Source organism: Tiliqua scincoides, chromosome 9 (genome assembly GCF_035046505.1).
Source record: "Tiliqua scincoides isolate rTilSci1 chromosome 9, rTilSci1.hap2, whole genome shotgun sequence".
Lineage (NCBI taxonomy): Eukaryota > Metazoa > Chordata > Lepidosauria > Squamata > Scincidae > Tiliqua > Tiliqua scincoides.
In genome coordinates, this window is record NC_089829.1 from 10350812 (window position 1) to 10369193 (window position 18382).

The following is an 18382-nucleotide window of genomic DNA, read 5'->3' on the forward strand; positions in this document are numbered from 1 at the left end:
CCTACATGCAGTGCATTGCAATAATCTAGTCTGGAAGTTACCAGAGCCTGGGGCAGAAAGGCCTGGCTAGCTCTTCGCAGAAGGAGTCACAGCACAAGGCTGTCTTCCAGAAGGCATCTCTTTTCATCCGCCCCCTCTTCAAGTTTGCCTGTTCTCCATCCTGTGGTCCTCGTCCTCCCTCTCGCTTGTAAGAACACCAGAACAACCCTGCTGGATCAGGCCCCAGATCAACCTAGACCAAGATCTAGTTTCCCAGAGTTGCAAAAGGGAAGTCCAAAAGTAGGAGGCGGCCAACACCCTTCTGCCATCATTGCTCCCCTGCAACTGAGATTCTGAGGCAGATTCCTATGAGTGGTAGCTCAGAACCACCATGAGGAACAGCATTGCTTGGCCTCAGCACCTGGTCTTATTGTCTTGTCTTGAGAGGCAGAATGGTGTCATGGTTATGGAGTTGGACTTACACCTGGAAGATCCAGGTTCAAATCCCTGCTCAGTCATGAAGTTCCTGGGCCAATCATTATCTCTCAGCCTAGCCTACCTCACAGGGTTGTTGTGAGGACAAAAGGAGGAGGAACCATGTTTTCTACCCTGAGCTCCTTGGAAGAAGGGTGGCATAAAATGTGAAAAAACAGTTTTTGAGATTTTAAATCCTGCCTTTTGAACTCCCAAGAGGACCCCCACAGCAGCTCACACCAAATACAACACCATCCAATAATAAACTCCTTTTTCCTCTTCCAGTCACTGCAAGTGTGGAGAGATACAGTCTAAGCCAGGGGTGTCAAACTCATTTCATACCAAGGGCCGAACAGCATTGATGGTGCCTGCTGAGGGCCAGACGTGATGTCATTAGGCATAAACTGATGTCATTAAACAGGTCATAACCAAACATAAACACTTTTTCTCACTTAGGAACTCATTAGCTGCAAATGACAGAAGAGAAAATACACCAATCTTGATCATATTTCAAGATATGAGAGAGCCCAATTTTCATGTGGGCTTTTCCTTATAGCAGTAACACCTCAGTACTGCTCAGCAGCTGAGAGCCTGAGAGCCAGATAAAAAGCTTCCAAGGGCTGCATCTGGCCCCCGGGCCTTATGTTTGACACCCCTGGTGTAAGCCTTTTGACTGTATTTCAAACCAATTTAATCTTTTGTACATGTATTGTTTTGCATTGTTTGTAAGTGCTTATGAACATGGAAGCTCTATAAAGATATCATAAGCCACAGATATTTATTAAAAATAAAAAATAAAGACATCTTACTTTTCTGTGCCAACATCAAAGTGGTTACTAGTCCTACCTCCTTCCGTGAATTTAACATTTTTTGACGTATCAATGCTCGTGCATGTGTATTTTTCACCCTGCTTTTCTTTTCTTTTTTTAAAGAAGCAAAACCAGCTAGAGAGGCTGCAGTGCAGATCAGGTTACTCTTTCCCTTCTGGTCATTTCTGCACCAAAAATGGCCACTTTGTGCTCCATAAGGGAAAGGGGGTAAAAAGATCTTCTGTCCCCCGTGGGTGGGTCCTACCCAAGGTACTCCCCTTAAGTCTGCAACCTCTGCTGCTGCTGTTGGTTCAAGAAAATAAAATAAAAATGCAAAAAACAAAAACAAAAAATGGGCTGAGGTAGTGACCAATTGTCACATCATGTGACAAGGAGTTTTGCAAGATGATTGTGTACTGCATGAAGAAAAGCTTCCCTTTGTCTAGTGAAGGCTCAGAAGCACTACAGAAGGGCTTAAAAGCAGGGAGTCCAGTGCAACCAGAGATGGTCCACACAGCTCTCTGCCAATCAAATTGCTGGCCTATCTCTCCCCATCTCAAAACAGTTCCCTTCCCTCCAACCTCCTCTTTGCTTACACTCCGTCACTCCTTGCTAAAGACAGGACAACGTAATTTGAACTCAGGAATACCAAAAGCAAAGGGCACAGAACCTGAAATTTCTCAAGACAGAATTTGGAGTTTTAACTTTGGTGTGCAAAACACACACTGGTAAAAGCAGCTCGAAACCCTGGGATCAGGTCTAGAAACACAATCCCGCTAGTTCTTGCGCAGGAAAAACATGCGGCTCAGGCACACACAGTTGAGGACAAGTGAATTATCCGTCAAGAACCACCTTCATTTTGGCATCATGTTCGCCAAGCCACAGTGAGCTATCCAGGGCAAGACTCAAGAGCAACTGCCCAAGATTTCAAGGTTTTGATGGCAGTTCCAAGCCACGTGGCACAGCTTTGTCTGACAGTGTCTTGTGCAGAAGGGATCAGCCCCTGAACATCAGATGAAGCCCCCACCCCACCCGGCTACTGCAGCAATCATCAAAAGCTCCACGGAGGGGAGAACAGCGTCGAGAGATGGCACCACGATTCAGCTGTTATATAAAGGCACAATTCTGGTGATTTCTTGTCTGCAAATGGGACACTTGGGGGGCCGGGGAAGGGCTTGGTAGCACTTGTCACAGGAGCACAGGTGCCCACACTCCAGGAAGACACAGGAGCGGTGATTGCTTAGGCAGATGACGCAAGCGTTCTGCGGGGCATCCCCACCTGCTGCGCTCATCTCCTGCAACTGTTGCAGGCGCTGCTTTTCCCGGTGACGGCGATACTGCTTGTGCAGGAGGACAAAGAGGACGGCACAGGTGGCAACGCCAAATACGACGGTCAAGATTCTCCAGAGCCGGACGCTGGATTCCTGCTTCCGGAGCAGGGCGTCATAATCCAGGTTGCTTAGGTAGTAGCGCAAGCCCTGCTTGGGGGGCTGCAGCTTGATGGTGGCGTGGTCAAGAACCAGCTCCCCCACCCCGGTCAGCACTGACCCCACCTTCAGCATCTCCTCTGTCTCCTGGATGCCTTTGGGTCGCTCTCCACTGATGTAGTGGCCGATCACATCCGTGAAGGATTGGACCGAGGGGTGGAATTTCTCATACACTGTGTCCAAGCTGAGCTCCGTGGCATCCAAGGGTTTCAGCACCCGGACAGTGACACCGGATTCTTTGTCCTGGGGAGCCAAATCAAACGCTGTCGTGTTGGTTCTCTGGTGGATGACCTTCGCGTAGTCGTTCCTTGAAAATGGGATGTCAGCCAGAAATTAAGATGGGTAGAAACAAGTCATCCCCCCACCCCCGTTTGTGCCCAATAGTGGCTTATATATATTTAGTTGTTTCAGTACATTAGGCAACAACAACAACAAAATAAACTGGAATGGCCCATTCATGAGGACAAGTGAAGCTCTCACTTTGAATGGGCCATCTCCCTTATGAGGAAAGGCTACAGCGTCTAGAAAAAAGGCACCTGAGATTGAAGTGCCATGATTGAGATGTACAAAATTATGCAGGGGATGGATAAACTGGATAGAGGGATGTTCTTTTCCCTCTCACTCAGCACCAGAACCAGGGGACAGTCACTAAAATTGAATGTCGAGGGAGTCAGACAAAAGAGAATATTTATTTACCCAGCATGTAATTGGTCTGTGGAACTCCTTGCCACAGGATGTGGTGATGGTGTCTGGCCTACATGTCTTAAAAAGGGGATTGGACAGATTTCTTGAATAAAAGTCCAGCACAGGTTGAAAGCTGTGATAGGTATGTGCAACCTCCTGATTACAGAAGTAGGCTACCTCAAAATGTCAGGTGAAAAGGAGTAGCAACAGGATGCAGGTCTCTTGTGAGCTTCATGAGGCACCTGGTGAGCTTTAATATTTAATATTAAATTTAATTAATTTAATTTAATATTAATAAATTAATATTTAATATTGTGCGGTACTCAAGACCTGGTTAGCGATGTCAATGTTACTGAGCCGTTGGGGAACAGTGTCAATGTCGCTATGATCCATTTCGACATGCACGTTGGGGGAAGAATACCGGGCAAATCTCTCACAAAAAACCCTTGACTTCCGAGGAGCGAACTTCCCTCAAATGAGGAGGCTGGTTAGAAGGAGGTTGAAAGGGAAGGTAAAAAGAGTCCAATCTCTCCAGAGTGCATGGAGGCTGCTTAAAACAGCAGTAATAGAGGACCAGCAGAGGTGTATACCACAAAGGAAGAAGGGCTCCACTAAGTCCAGGAGGGTGCCCGCATAGCTAACCAGCCAAGTTAGAGAGGCTGTAAAGGGCAAGGAAGCTTCCTTCCGTAAATGGAAGTCTTGCCCTAATGAGGAGAATAAAAAGGAACATAAACTGTGGCAAAAGAAATGTAAGAAGGTGATACAGGAGTCCAAGAGAGACTATGAGGAACACATGGCCAGCAACATTAAGGGGAATAATAAAAGCTTCTTCAAATATGTTAGAGGTGGGAAAGCCGCCAGAGAAACAGTTGGCCCTCTGGATGGTGAGGGAGGGAAAGGAAGATAAAAGGAGAGATGGCAGAGAAATTAAATGAGTTCTTTACATCTGTCTTCACGGCAGAAGACCTTGGGCAAATACCACTGCCTGAATGGCCCCTCCTGACTAAGGAATTAAGTCAGATAGAGGTTAAAAGAGAAGATGTTTCAGACCTCATTGATAAATTAAAGATCAGTAAGTCACCGGGCCCTGATGGCATCCACCCTAGAGTTATTAAGGAATTGAAGAATGAAGTTGCTGATCTCTTGACTAAAATATGCAACTTGTCCTTCAAAACGGCCACAGTGCCAGAGGATTGGAGGATAGCAAATGTCATACCAATCTTTAAAAAGGGAAAGGGGGGGACCCGGGAAACTATAGGCCGGTCAGCCTAACACCTAGGTTTTATGAACGACATCGAAGGTTGGATGAAATAGGACGAAAGAGAAAAGTATGTGGGCAAACTCTGAAGTGTGGTGATAATTGAAAACAGCTGAACAAGCAAAGCGATGGGAGTCACAGGGATGAAAGTCAAGGTGTTGCCAGACCTACCAGAGGTGGGTGGTGCGGTTCCACACCATCTTGTGCTCCTGCAGTGTCAGCCTCTGAATCACTCCCTTGCAGTTGTCCACAAATTGGCTGCTGAGGGTATCTTTAACGGACCGTACAACACCTATGAGATGGAGAGGGGGGGAAAGTAGCCCGAAGAGCTGAAAGCCACACCTAAGAATCCACACCATTTTACAGAATAACAAGACCACAGACGCCCCAGCCCACCTATCTCCTCTCCTCCACATTTTCTGTTCCCCTCTTCCTTTTTTGAATACAAAGAGCAAGAAGATGATGAGTGGTGGAAGGGAACATACAGAGGCAGACATCCTACCATGAAACCACTGCCTGTGGCAATTGTCTCAGCTGACCTCATGGATGGGAAGGCCTGGTTTACAAGCTAGGCACAATTCCCAAGGTTGTCTTTGACCAGGTCTTTGGCAAGCTCTGCTCGCTCAAATAGCTTTGGATTTGGACAGAGAGGTCATCCCAGGGTACAGCTCATAGGGGTGCAGAGGGAAACTGGCCCTGCCCTCTGAGCCAACATTCTGCAACTGGCGGACCTTGGAAGGGCAGGGTTTCTAGTAGAAAACAAGTGTAGATCCTGCACACCTGAAGTCCACGCATCCCTGTTTTATATAATAATCCACTCTGAAAGATGTGGCGCTGTAAGCCAAACAGGTATTGCATACGCAGAGGAAGACACACCCCTTACAGACATCACCTTCTATCACTGCATAAGGGATGCATTTCCCAGGTGCATCCATGAGCATGGTCCTCAGGTCTTGGTCTAGTGTGACCTTCCTGGCTTCCTAAAAAACAAAAGGAACATCTGTCAAGGTGCAACTCTGGAGAAGGAAGAATGAGTGACACAACTGTGATCCAATTCAGGAGTTTATTGGAAGGGATAAGGAAGTGTAGCCACAGACCAAGGACAAGGGTTGCCCTTGTCCAAGAATTTGGCTAAAGATCTCAAGGCAGAGAGATGGAAAGATCCTAGTTATGGCTGCATGTTGCAAACGAAGACTTTTTGTCATGGGGGGGATGACAAAACGTGGCAGGGACAAATTTTCTTCTTATACGTAAAATACCTTGTGAATTTTGTTGTTGTTGAAAAGGGATATATAAATATTTAACTATTAAATTGTTGTCTTCTGATCATCTAAGTGTTTAACAGGTTAAACAGTGTTTAACAGTCTCACCACTCGGAATTTCTTGGTTGCAGAGGAGGAACATTTTAAGGACAAACAAATCAAGGCAGAGCCCAGGTTCAAAGAGCAACCAACCTTCAGGCTGTTCACGACTTTTGACTTTTGCCTGTAAATGGCGTACAGAACAGCCGTGATGGCCGAGCTGGTTGCCAGGAGAAGGACTTGGCCAGTTGAGGGACGCCCTGCTGCATCCATGGTTGCAATCTAGTCCCGATATAAGCGTCTGGAAAGGGAAAAAGAATAGCTTTAGATTCTTAAAATGTTGCCAAGAGGAAGGATTCAGTTGAAGTCTACTAAAAATTTTAAGTGTTAATATACACATACATAAACAGACATGCACACAATACCCAACCTGCCCTCTCTACAACAGCATCCCCAAGGCTGTTCCTGAACCCACATAGTAAATTGAGTTCTGACAACTGTACACAACCTCTTCCAACCATGACCCATAACCTATTTTCCCAACTCATTTTCAGCCTCCTCGCACCAGACCTCAGGATCCCACACATGACTAGAAGAATTTTGATAATTTCCCTTAATGCAGGCAAATCTGCATTATAGTCTGAAAATATTAATACTACTATCAACATCATCATCATCAGTGGTGTCACAGCCCACCAGATGTTTGGACTGGGATTTTTGGGTGCTCACTAGTTCAAACTCTATCCAAGAGTTTAAGAACTGGTGCGATATCGCCGTGTAATGTCCAATGTTCCTAGTAGTGCGACTTGTTGCAATTGTTCAACTGTTGTCTTGTCAATGCCTATATTGGTCAGGTATTCCTTAAGGGCCTTGGAGATCGTGCCTAGTGCGGCAGTGAATGGGGGTGGTTGTTGCTTTCTTTCCCCAAAGGGGCTGTATTCAATTACTATTATTACTAAACAATAGTTATGAACTACTTTTCAGCTAAAAAAGATCTCAGATACTTGTGTTAAAATAAATTTATAAATGGTTCCTGCTCCAGAGGGAGTCACAATCTCAAGTGAGAGAGAGACCTAAAGGAGAACAAAATAACTCTTATTTTTAATGCAGTCTCCAGAAACAGGACTCCCATTCTACCTTAACACTATTTCAGGTGGTGACAAGAGCAACATATCTCCCCCACCCCCTTTATTGTTCAACATCCAACCTGAAGAAATGTCTTGCTCACTTCTTCCAAATTTTCTAGCTGGTCCACAATGGTACTATCCTACTGCAACTTGAGTTCTTCCCAGCAGCCCAATATAAGGGACTTATCATTTTCATCCTTTAAAAAATCCCAAACTTTAGGACTGTACATTACACTTGATACAAAGAAGAAAATAAGATCACATTAGCAACCTCTGCCCTCCCTCTCCCCACCATGGGTTTGCAAACTTGCAAAAGAACCTGTGCATGTTTATGGCACACAAGCATACATATTGATAAATTGTACATACATCACTCCAACCTACTCCCCCCTCCATGCATACAGAATGCACACATATTGTACATGTGTAACTGCAATACACACCATGTGACAGCAAGACTTCTCTGCCAAGTCAAAGCAACACGTTTTAAGTAGTTCTCTCACACCGACCAAAGGGAAAACAACTGACCCCATTTAACCCAGCATAACATCTCTCCCAGTGGCTTCCTTTGTAACTTTTGTTCATAGACTGTGAATCTATCTCAAACACAGAAGAATCTTTTCATTCCTTTCACTATGCAAGCATGTTTCTTGTTCTTGAAAAGTGGCATACAGAACAGTGCATCCCTATGTGTGGCTACTCAGTGCATCCCTATATGTGGCTACTCAGAAGTTAGTCCCAGTGCATTTGGTAGGGCTTGCTCTCAGGAAAGTGTGCTTAGGAATGCAATTCAAATCATCATCACCATACATCCTTTCTCCACGTGTGGCTCTAGGGTTGCAATCCCCAAAAACCATGGAGTAGGAATACAGAGCTTTCCGTCTCCATGGTTTTTTTATACCTAACGTGTAAAGCTGCCTTCCTGTCTTTGGACTGTTTAGCAGCTCAGTGTTCTCCACACTGATTGGCAGGGCTCTCCAGGATGGGGGAGCTATGTGTGGTTATTCAGAAGACAGTCCCAGTGCATTCAATAGCACTTGCTCTCAGGAAAGTGTGTATAGGAATGCAGTTCAAATCATTATCACCATACATCCTTTCTCCATGTGTGGCTACAGGGTTGTAATCCCTGTAAATATAGAGCTTTCCCACTCCACGATTTTTGGGGATTACAACCCTAGAGCCACACATGGAGAAAGGATGTATGGTGATGATGATTGTCCAGTTTCCCCTCTAGCCTTACATGGATGGGTGCACCTCTGGCACTGGAGGAGGGGGTTCACCCCACATTTCCAGTGCAATGTTCTTTCACTTTCAGAAGGCAAGTTGTGTTCACTGGCAACCTTGCCCATGTACACAGTTGGCTTGTGGAACTCTCTGCCACTGCAACCTCCCTTCTCCTGGATTTCTTCTGGATTTTGGAGCTTGGTGGAAGAGCGCCTACTGCTCACGCAGAAGGTTCCAGGTCTGATTCATAACCGCATCCCTAGACAGGGCAGAGAACAATTCCTGCCTGACACCCTGGAGAGACCCTGCCGATCAGTGTGGATGACACTTAGCTGGTAGTCCAAGGACACGAAGGCTGCTTTATATGATGAATAAACTCCCTAGGCTGGGAAAGGAGGTGGGGATTTCTGGAGAAACGTTCTTTCGCTTTCAGAAGACAAGTTCTGTTCACTGGTAACCGGGTTCATGTACACAACTCTCTGCCACTGCAACCTCCCTTGTATCTCTTTCCTCTTCGCCCCCCCCCCCCCAAGACAGCAAGCTCTTTGGGGCAGGGAACCATCTTATTCCTCCAACAGCATAAGCTGGGTCTTGCTGTGGGATCAAGATAAGCAAGCCAGGAGCCCCTCTCCCCCTCCTGCCCCTCAAGGCCCCTGCCCCCTGGCAACCCAAAATGCCCCTCTCTCCCCCAAGACCCCCCTCAAAGGAGCCCCCCCCTCCTGCCCCCAAGGCCCCTGGCAACCCAGGATGCCCCTCTCCCCCCCCCCAAAGACCCCCTTCCAAGGAGCCCCTCCACATTGACCCTTCCTACCCTATCGGGCGGCCCCAAGCCTGCTTTCGGTTCACCATCCTCCACTTCCGGCGACGTCTGATGACCTCAAAGAGAGACCACAAGCCCAGCTACCATAGAGTCCAACACCTGAGAGTGTCGATAGACTTACTAATGGGGTAGACTCACACTCAGTGAGAGCTTCCGGGATGGTGCATCAGAACCTCAGAAGAGCCCTGCTGGATCAGGCCAAAGGGGGGCCCTTCCAGTGCAGCCTCCCGCATTCCACAGAGGCCCCCCTGGTGCCTGACGGAGCACCAAGATCCCTGCGCCCTGGGCTGCTGTGTGCAGCCCTCCTCGCCCAGAAGGCTCACACACCCCCTTCCACCTAGGCAGTGTCCTGGAAGGGTCTCCGGTGGCTCAAGGATGGAGGGCAGGGCTCTGCCCCAAGGAACTTACAGTCTCCAGAGGGACTCATGGAAGATGACAGAGGAAGTGGAGGCGGGAGGATAAAGGGAAGACTGCAGTTACTTCATGCACATACTGAAAGAGCCACCCTAGGCAAGCTGATCGCAGCTCAAGGGGGCAGCTTGATTTCATAAGGAACATAAACATAAGAACATAAGAACAGCCCCACTGGATCAGGCCATAGGCCCATCTAGTCCAGCTTCCTGTATCTCACAGCGGCCCACTAAATGCCCCAGGGAGCACACCAGATAACAAGAGACCTCATCCTGGTGCTCTCCCCTACATCTGGCATTCTGACTTAACCCATTCCTAAAATATGGAGGTTGCGCATACACATCATGGCTTGTACCCCATAATGGATTTTTCCTCCAGAAACTCGTCCAATCCCCTTTTAAAGGCGTCTAGGCTAGACGCCAGCACCACATCCTGTGGCAAGGAGTTCCACAGACCGACCACGCGCTGAGTAAAGAAATATTTTCTTTTGTCTGTCCTAACCGCCCAACACTCAATTTTAGTGGATGTCCCCTGGTTCTGGTATTATGTGAGAGTGTAAAGAGCATCTCCCTATCCACTCTGTCCATCCCCTGCATAATTTTGTATGTCTCAATCATGTCCCCCCTCAAGCGTCTCTTTTCTAGGCTGAAGAGGCCCAAACGCCGTAGCCTTTCCTCATAAGGAAGGTGCCCCAGCCCCGTAATCATCTTAGTCGCTCTCTTTTGCACCTTTTCCATTTCCACTATGTCTTTTTTGAGATGCGGCGACCAGAACTGGACACAATACTCCAGGTGTGGCCTTACCATAGATTTGTACAACGGCATTATAATACTAACCGTTTTGTTCTCAATACCCTTCCTAATGATCCCAAGCATAGAATTGGCCTTCTTCACTGCTGCCGCACATTGGGTCGACACTTTCATCGACCTGTCCACCACCACCCCAAGATCTCTCTCCTGATCTGTCACAGACAGCTCAGAACCCATCAGCCTATATCGAAAGTTTTGATTTTTTGCCCCAATGTGCATGACTTCACACTTACTGACATTGAAGCGCATCTGCCATTTTGCTGCCCATTCTGCCAGTTTGGAGAGATCCTTCTGGAGCTCCTCACAATCACTTCTGGTCTTTACCACTCGGAAAAGTTTGGTGTCGTCTGCAAACTTAGCCACTTCACTGCTCAACCCTGTCTCCAGGTCATTTATGAAGAGGTTGAAAAGCACCGGTCCCAGGACAGATCCTTGGGGCACACCGCTTTTCACCTCTCTCTATTGTGAAAATTGCCCATTGACACCCACTCTCTGCTTCCTGGCCTCCAACCAGTTCTCAATCCATGAGAGGACCTGTCCTCTAATTCCCTGACTGTGGAGTTTTTTCAGTAGCCTTTGGTGAGGGACCGTGTCAAACGCCTTCTGAAAGTCCAGATATATAATGTCCACGGGTTCTCCCGCATCCACATGCCTGTTGACCTTTTCAAAGAATTCTATAAGGTTTGTGAGGCAAGACTTACCCTTACAGAAGCCATGCTGACTCTCCCTCAGCAAGGCCTGTTCGTCTATGTGTTTTGAGGAGAGCCTCAAGGGCTGGATCAGGCCAAGGGCCCATCTAGTCCGGCCTCCTGCATCTCACAGGGGCCCACCAGACACCTCGGGGAGCACACAAGAAGCCATCACCACATTCTGTGGCAAGGAATTCCACAGACTAATGACACATGCATAACAACACCAGACTAAGAGGTAGCACCAGAATGTTTAGTGGCAATACATAAGAAGAGCCCCAAGAGCTAGATCAGGCCAAAGGCCCATCTAGTGCAGCCTCCTGTATCTCACAGTGGTCCACCAGATGCCTTAGGGAGCACACAAGACAACCGGAGACCTGCAACCTGGTGCCTTCATTTGCACTGGCATTCTGAGGTAGCCTACCTCTAAAATCAGGAGTTTGCACATACCCATCATTAGCTGTAACCTGTGATGAACTTTTCCTCCAGAAATCTGTCCAATCCCTTTAAAGGCATCCAGGCCAGGTGTGAATTCACATCATTTTGCATTCATGAGAAGGGCCCTTTGTGTCTACTCTGCATTTGCAAGAACCCTGGGATAAACAAGATCAAGTGATAACCTGTACATGGGAATGGGCACTGCAGAAAAAACATGATATTCTTTTCCAGTATTGTTTTAGTTTTACTAATTTTTATTTAATTTCGGCAAACAGCCTTGGCTGCACTGGGCAGAAAAGGCAGGCTATACATCTGTTTGAAAATAAATCAGAAATAAGTAAATATCAGCTCAGCTCAAAAAGCGATACTTTCTGCTGCTGTTCGTCAAGTCCACTCTCAGTGCATGTGTGCACTGGGCCATTTTTTGTGCCAGCGAGAGCCCCAGAGAGAATCCAGTGTGCAGCCATAAGGACCTTAGTGTGGGAGACTGGGTAGGCCTCTATTGCTCCTCCTCCTCCTCCCAATCTCTAGATTCAAACAGGAAGAGGAAGTGTGGAGGAGGAGAATGGTGGGTGGAATCGAGTGGTGAGCTAGACCACTGCTGATTTGCCCAGCACCAGACCTGCTATGGCCTAGCGCTATCCTCTCTCTCTGCTCTTCATTCTGTTCCTCTTCCGTGAATCTTGGGAACAAGATTTTGAATGCATGTACAAAGTTGGAATGGCGTCCAGCTTCATCGCCTTGTTTAAGGGTGGCGCGGCTCGCTCACTTCCTTTGTAATCTGTCCCTTGGGCCTCTTGTGCTTTGGACAGCGGGGGGTGGCTTCCTTGCACAGGACAGCCGGATAACGTTTGAATTTCTTGGTGTACTTTTTGACTTCATTCCGGAGACAGAGAGACGCTTGCCGGTCACATTCACACGTCCACATGGAACACTGTGACTTTTTCTTGAGCTCTGCAGAAACCAAAGCATGCAAACCAAACTCGGCCCCTGTTGAGGTTCAGATCAGCCCCCTGGGGCGGGTTCTAAATCAGGATACGCTTGTTTGTTGAAGAGGAAGCAAAACAGGTTTTGAGAACTGGAGCATAGACCAAATGGCGCCAGGGAGTTTGGCATTATCTGATCAAATGGCCTTTTTGTTATAGGTTTAGCACTGCTATGTTTTCAGCTGATACTGTATTTCAGGTTAAAAAGATTTCTAACCAAATGCCCCTTTTGAGATCAAGAATGCTGATCATTAATTTTTTTCTCTCTTGAGATTTTATATTCCCAAAGCCATGTATGGTTTCAATGGTTCATGGGTTTCAAGCAGGGCTGGCTCATCATGAGGCTGACTGAGGCAATTGCCTCAGGGGGCACATTGGGAAGGAGTGCTTGTCCCTGCCTGCCCACCTCTGACTCTTTTCTTTCTCTGCTTCTTGAATTGAAAATAAATGAGGGGGGTGAAGAAAAAGATGGTCAAATCCCCATTTAAAGACATCTTGGTCAGGTGCCATCGCAAGATCCTGTGGCAAGGTGTTCCACAGAGCACAGTGGTGACAAGGAGGATTCTTTCTCCACCGCAGTTACCTCTCCTATTTTCATTTTTTGTGCTGCCTTGAATTTAGCAGTGAATCACTGTAGGCAGCTACTGGCTAGTAGGGAGCTACTGGCTAGCACTCATGACATCATTAGTGATTAGCATGACCTCCTCCCTTCCCCACTGTGCCCATTATCCATATTGTTCTGGAAACCTTTGGAAAATGCTCCTAGTGCATCTCTTTAGATTTGGACAATTATTCAGTACTGCTACTTACGGCAGTTAACATCATCGTGAATGATGAGATATTTGTAGTGCTCAAAATAAGGGTGGCACATGCGCCTCTGTAATCTCTCGTAGCAGCAGTCATGGCGATAGCAGCATCTAGAGGAAGACAAAAGCAGCACACAAAAAGAAAAACAGAAGGAAAGCCTGCTGGTTGAAGCCCCCACAGACTGATCGAGTCGGAAGGGTCGTTAGAGGTCATCCAGTTCAGCCCCTGCTCACTGCAAGTGACTGCTACAGCATGGTTCACCTTGGCACATTGCACATCTTCCTTCATTTTTCTCCCAGGCTGAGCTGCTGCCTACAAATAACATAATTTGTGTTTCTGTTTCATCTCCTTCACACAATGTCTCATTTCCAGCACAATCCTATGCAGGCTGAGTGCTGATGCAGAGACAGAGAGAGGACTCAAAGGATAGCATTCCTTCCTTTTGGGTGCATAACGAGTGCAACTGTTCTTTGAAGACATCGTGGGCCACAAGAATGCTCCTTAGATCCCTCCTCCACCACTTGACCAAGGAAGGGGACTGCCGGAAGATTTTACAAAGTTTTCTTTAAAAATTCACTTGGGGGGGGGATCACAGACATAAATCACATCAGGCACATACATTACATCATGATCCTGTTGCTGGATTTTAGGGGCCTGGCACTGCTGGATGATTAATGCAGCCACCAGACATGGGTTGCATCAGTGGCAGATTGTGAGGGGTCTGAGAGGACAATGGTTTCAGGAGGCCTTTCACCCTGAGTCTGCCATCGCCAACACCCTCTAACCTTCAGTCAGCACAAGCCGCCACAATCTGCTGCCTTATTACAAGAAGCGAATCATTTCCCTCTTAACCATACGCCTCCTGCATGGCTGTGAAACCTAGAAGTGCAGGACTTCTGGCTTCATGCACAGTCAATGAAAACCGGAACTTCTGCACTTCTGGGTTTCACAGTAGTGCACAACGAACGTGGTAAGAGTTTGGGAGGCAGCGGACCTGAGGCAGTATCAGGTGGTGTTCCAGGTCACACAGCCCCTGGGGTTTGGGCACAGCCCACCAGGAGTATCTCCTCCTCCCCCCCCCCCATTCATGACCCTGAGCAAGACCCAGCCATGGCTGCAGGATTTGGGCAGGTAAAGCCTGTGGCCGATTTGCAACCCACTGAGACAAACCCAAACTCACTGGTCTATCTTGTCCCTCGGTTTCCCTTTTCCGCCCTTTCCACAGTAGCATCCGTATCCGTTGAAATAGATGAGGGTGTTTCTCCTGCTGATCCTTTGGATCATGTCCTTGAAGTGGAGGAGGCTGCTGCTGATCAGGGAGAACGCTGCAAAGACAGAAAGAAGAAAGAGTGGAGGAGGAGAAGGCAGCACAAATCCAGCCGCTGGGCTCCTAGCGAGAGTTTTTCATCTTCAGCGGTCCAAGTCAGATGATAACAACAACAACAGGTATTTATATACCACCTTTCTTGGTCATTGGATTGCTCCTTTGGCTTTAATCCAAGGCAGTTCACACAGGCAGGCTTTCTTTAAACCCCCAAAGGGTTTTTTACAACAACAAAGAAGATCTAATCTTTCAAGAAGAATATTCCAGATGGATCTTTCACAGTCGTATCAATTCTGGCTGTGGCTGCCTCCCATGGTGACTGACAAACAGTTCCTTCTCTCTCCCATTGAAGGGCGGCAGAGAGAGCTTCTTCTCTCTCACCAAAGAACAGCTGGAATAGCTCAGCTTGTCAATGGCTTCTCGAGATCTCGCTGATCACGGAAGTTTCCAGTGATCTTGAACTGGCAACCTTTGGATGTTATCTTCAGGTTTAATGGCACCTCTACCCTTGAAACCAGATAGAACTTTCTAAAACATCATTTCTTCACACGATGAGAAGAAGCAGGACCTCTTCTAGTGTGCTTCCCTTAATCACATGGGAATACAGTGGGCCCTCTTTAACCACAGGCATGGCATCCACAGATGTGAGCATCTGCGCTGCAGAGAGTCTCAGCTGGCCTTCCAGATGCATCCAGAAGCCGCTTCCTATTTGCGCTGGCAACGTCTGGCTGTGTCTGGGAAGTGTTCTGACTTATAGGGAAAAAGGGACGATGGTTGTGATGATGGGGTGAGCAGGCCATTGGAGAGCAGGCTGGTGGAGGTTGCAGGAAGGCTCGGCTTGCAACACACCCCTGCCCTTCTGCTGCCTCCCTCAGCCCATTTGAAGCAGCCACTGCACCTGGCCTCATGAGTGGGCTGGTCCTATCCATGCTCCTGGAGGCTAGCAGGAGAAGGGTCAGTGCAGAAGCAGTGTGGGATGTTCCAGCACTTACCATGTGCCATCAGGATAATGAGCAAAAGCCTTTGCTTCATAGCTGAGCCAAATCTGAAAAGAAAAAAAAATGATCCAATTATCACAGCATACCATGAATCGTTCGGAAGCATCAGGTCTAGGAGGAGGATGCCACATTGCGGGTAGGGGGGGAATAGATGGGGGCATATAAACACTATTTTGCATCATCCACACTGGCTACTGATTTTTTTTCCAAGCCCTATCCAATGTTCTGGTCTTGGCATTTTAAACCCTTAGCAATCTGGGACCAAGTTACCGGAAGGTCCTCATTCTTTCATGTTGGCCTGATGGGCCCCTGCGGTTGACATCAGAGGCCCTGCTATCTGTTCTGCCATTGATCGAGTTTATGCCACTTGGTGGGCCTAAAGGATGGGGCCTTTTCTGCAGTGGCCCCACTATTGTGGGATTCTCTTTTCAGAGAGGCCTGTACTCTTGCACCTTTTAGGAAGAAGTTAAAAAAATTATTTGACGAGGACTTTACAACTCTCTTATTGTTCATCGGGTTTAATGCTGCTAATTTAGTCATTATATGTATTGTTATAAGTGTGTTTATGACTGCTGTAAATCCTGTAAATCTTTTGCCACTTTGGTGGCTCAGAAAAGTGGCCTAAAAATTAAGAAAGTAAAACATACTTGATACTTGAAGGAACAAATGGATAATCACCAGCACCAATGCTATTATTATTATTATTATTATTATTATTATTATTATTATTATTATTATTATTAACAGTATTTATATACCGCTTTTCAACTAAAGTTCACAAAACGGTTTACAGAGAAAAATCAAATAACTAAATGGCTCCCTGTCCCAAAAGGGCTCACAATCTAAAAAGATGCAAAAGAATACCAGCAGACAGCCACCAGAACAGACACTGCTGGGGTGAGATGGGCCAGTTACTCTCCCCCTGCTAAAAAAAGGAGCACCCACTTGGAAAAGTGCCTCCTACCCAATTAGCAGGGGTTAGAACCCAATGCTAGAACTTGCATTTAAAAACTTTGTCAGTGGCAGTTATGAAGAGGTACCTTATATCATCCCAAACAGACAGAAATCCATCAGGTCTAGGAAGCAAGTTTTCATTGGCATAAATCCCAACATGCTTTGAGCACATAGACCTTTCAGACTTTGTTGTATTGAGTGCTCCCTGGGGTATCTGGTGGGCCGCTGTGAGATACAGGAAGCTGGACTAGGTGGGCCTTTGGCCTGGTCCTGCAGGGCTTTTCTGATGTTCTTAAGGTTGGGTCCTCTATGGAGAACTCGTGCATAGGTCCTCTATGGAGAACTCGTGCAAGGAAAGCGCCCTACAGGTAGACCACAGCTGCGATACAAGGACATCTGCAAGAGGGATCTGAAGGCCTTAGGAGTGGACCTCAACAGGTGGGAAACCCTGGCCTCTGAGCGGCCCGCTTGGAGGCAGGCTGTGCAGCATGGCCTTTCCCAGTTTGAAGAGACACTTTGCCAACAGTCTGAGGCTAAGAGGCAAAGAAGGAAGGCCCATAGCCAGGGAGACAGACCAGGGACAGACTGCACTTGCTCCCGGTGTGGAAGGGATTGTCACTCCCGGATTGGCCTTTTCAGCCACACTAGACGCTGTGCCAGAACCACCTTTCAGAGCGCGATACCATAGTCTTTCGAGACTGAAGGTTGCCAATACAATACAATAAGGTTGGGTGGTCAAGGAGGCAGGCCAAAGATGCATGAAAGGATCTGTTGCCAGTCTACCCCCTGAGATGACAGCTTTACCCCACCTCAGGAGAAGGCCGCCCTGAAAGAAACCAGTGCCTCAATAAACTGTAAAGGTGGAAACCATTCTGCGGTCCTCCAAGACAGACGTCCAGCAGACAGAACATATTTGGGGATTTTTCTGACTTACACTGGTTTCTCTGCTCCAAAACGTTGGTACTCCAAGACCATTTAATGGTATCTATGGGGCCTGGCATCCAAGGAATGAGGGGTCCTTGTTTCTGGTAAGCCCCCAGTTGCTTCCCTGTCCCACTGAACACTTCATTGCAAATGCACTTCAAACACTGGGAACTACGGCCCACATAGTTGGAGAGAGGAAGGCCAGGGTCTCTGCTCTGCCTGATACCATTGGCAGGTGGGGCTCATTTTTTCCTCTGGAATGCAGCATGATTGTGATGCTTAGAGGCCTGGAATTCAGGGAACTGGAAAAGGAGGACACAGAGAAGAAGAAAGCTGGAGGACAGGGTGATACCTTGGATGAAAATAGGGACATAGTAGCTATGCCCCAATTCTCTTCGGAGGACCACTGCCTGAGCCCCTCCACAATATCATGCATTGCCGAAGGCTCCATCTCTACCTGCTGTGGTCCTCCTTCCTCTCATCCAGCATCTCCATTCCAGTCCACCCTATCCTGTCTTTCCCTTGGATGAACTGTGTCCAGTCTTTACGTCTCAACAAAGTGGTCCATCCTCAGTCCGCACCAAGCTCCAAGGGGAAGGAGCCACCTCACCCCTTCACCACAGCTCTTCCCCTTAGCGAGATGCTATGTGAAGCTCATGAGGTTCTCACGAAGGGGTGGCATAGGCATTGGCTGTGAGCCCACACCCGTTAGATAGCCTGCCCAGCCAGGCAGGTCCATGAACCCTGGTCCTGGTGGCAGAAGTAGCAGCTAGTGTGCAGTCAGAGGGTAGATGGGGGGGCATCAGGTTCAAGACTAGTAATTAGATGCCAGAACAGCTCTTGGTGATCTCCAGTGGAGATTTCTACTCAAGGAGCTTC

General features: G+C 47.5%; 2 protein-coding genes across 2 annotated transcripts; both read right to left on the bottom strand.

The window, feature by feature from the left end:
• Positions 1–1214: 1214 nt before the first annotated feature.
• MUL1 (mitochondrial E3 ubiquitin protein ligase 1) lies at positions 1215–9210 on the bottom strand. The gene is made up of 5 exons (XM_066637310.1): positions 9155–9210; positions 6146–6293; positions 5584–5671; positions 4863–4983; positions 1215–3056 (listed from the first exon to the last, which is right to left on the bottom strand). The coding sequence occupies exons 2-5, from the start codon at positions 6263–6265 to the stop codon at positions 2363–2365; spliced, it is 1023 nt and encodes a 340-aa protein (XP_066493407.1). The 5' UTR covers positions 6266–6293; positions 9155–9210; the 3' UTR covers positions 1215–2362.
• A 3045-nt stretch (positions 9211–12255) lies between these two features.
• Positions 12256–17998, bottom strand: LOC136660300 (basic phospholipase A2 PLA-B-like). The gene is made up of 5 exons (XM_066637427.1): positions 17961–17998; positions 15620–15672; positions 14484–14628; positions 13307–13413; positions 12256–12464 (listed from the first exon to the last, which is right to left on the bottom strand). Exons 1-5 carry the CDS (start codon positions 17996–17998, stop codon positions 12256–12258), a joined length of 552 nt encoding a protein of 183 aa, XP_066493524.1.
• Positions 17999–18382: the final 384 nt, after the last annotated feature.

What these genes read in the sequence shown, in the direction of transcription:
- LOC136660300 (XM_066637427.1), bottom strand. Translation starts at nt 17,998, where the DNA reads ATGGAGATGCTGGATGAGAGGAAGGAGGACCACAGCAG. An exon ending in AGGAAGGAGGACCACAGCAG is followed by an intron (nt 15,673 to 17,960) that starts GTAGAGATGGAG and finishes TTTTCTTTTCAG; the next exon opens with ATTTGGCTCAGCTATGAAGC. An exon ending in CCGAGGGACAAGATAGACCA is followed by an intron (nt 13,414 to 14,483) that starts GTGAGTTTGGGT and finishes GTCTTCCTCTAG; the next exon opens with ATGCTGCTATCGCCATGACT.
- MUL1 (XM_066637310.1), bottom strand. Translation starts at nt 6,265, where the DNA reads ATGGATGCAGCAGGGCGTCCCTCAACTGGCCAAGTCCTTCTCCTGGCA. An exon ending in AAGTCGTGAACAGCCTGAAG is followed by an intron (nt 5,672 to 6,145) that starts GTTGGTTGCTCT and finishes TTTGTTTTTTAG; the next exon opens with GAAGCCAGGAAGGTCACACT. An exon ending in AACCGCACCACCCACCTCTG is followed by an intron (nt 3,057 to 4,862) that starts GTAGGTCTGGCA and finishes CCCATTTTCAAG; the next exon opens with GAACGACTACGCGAAGGTCA.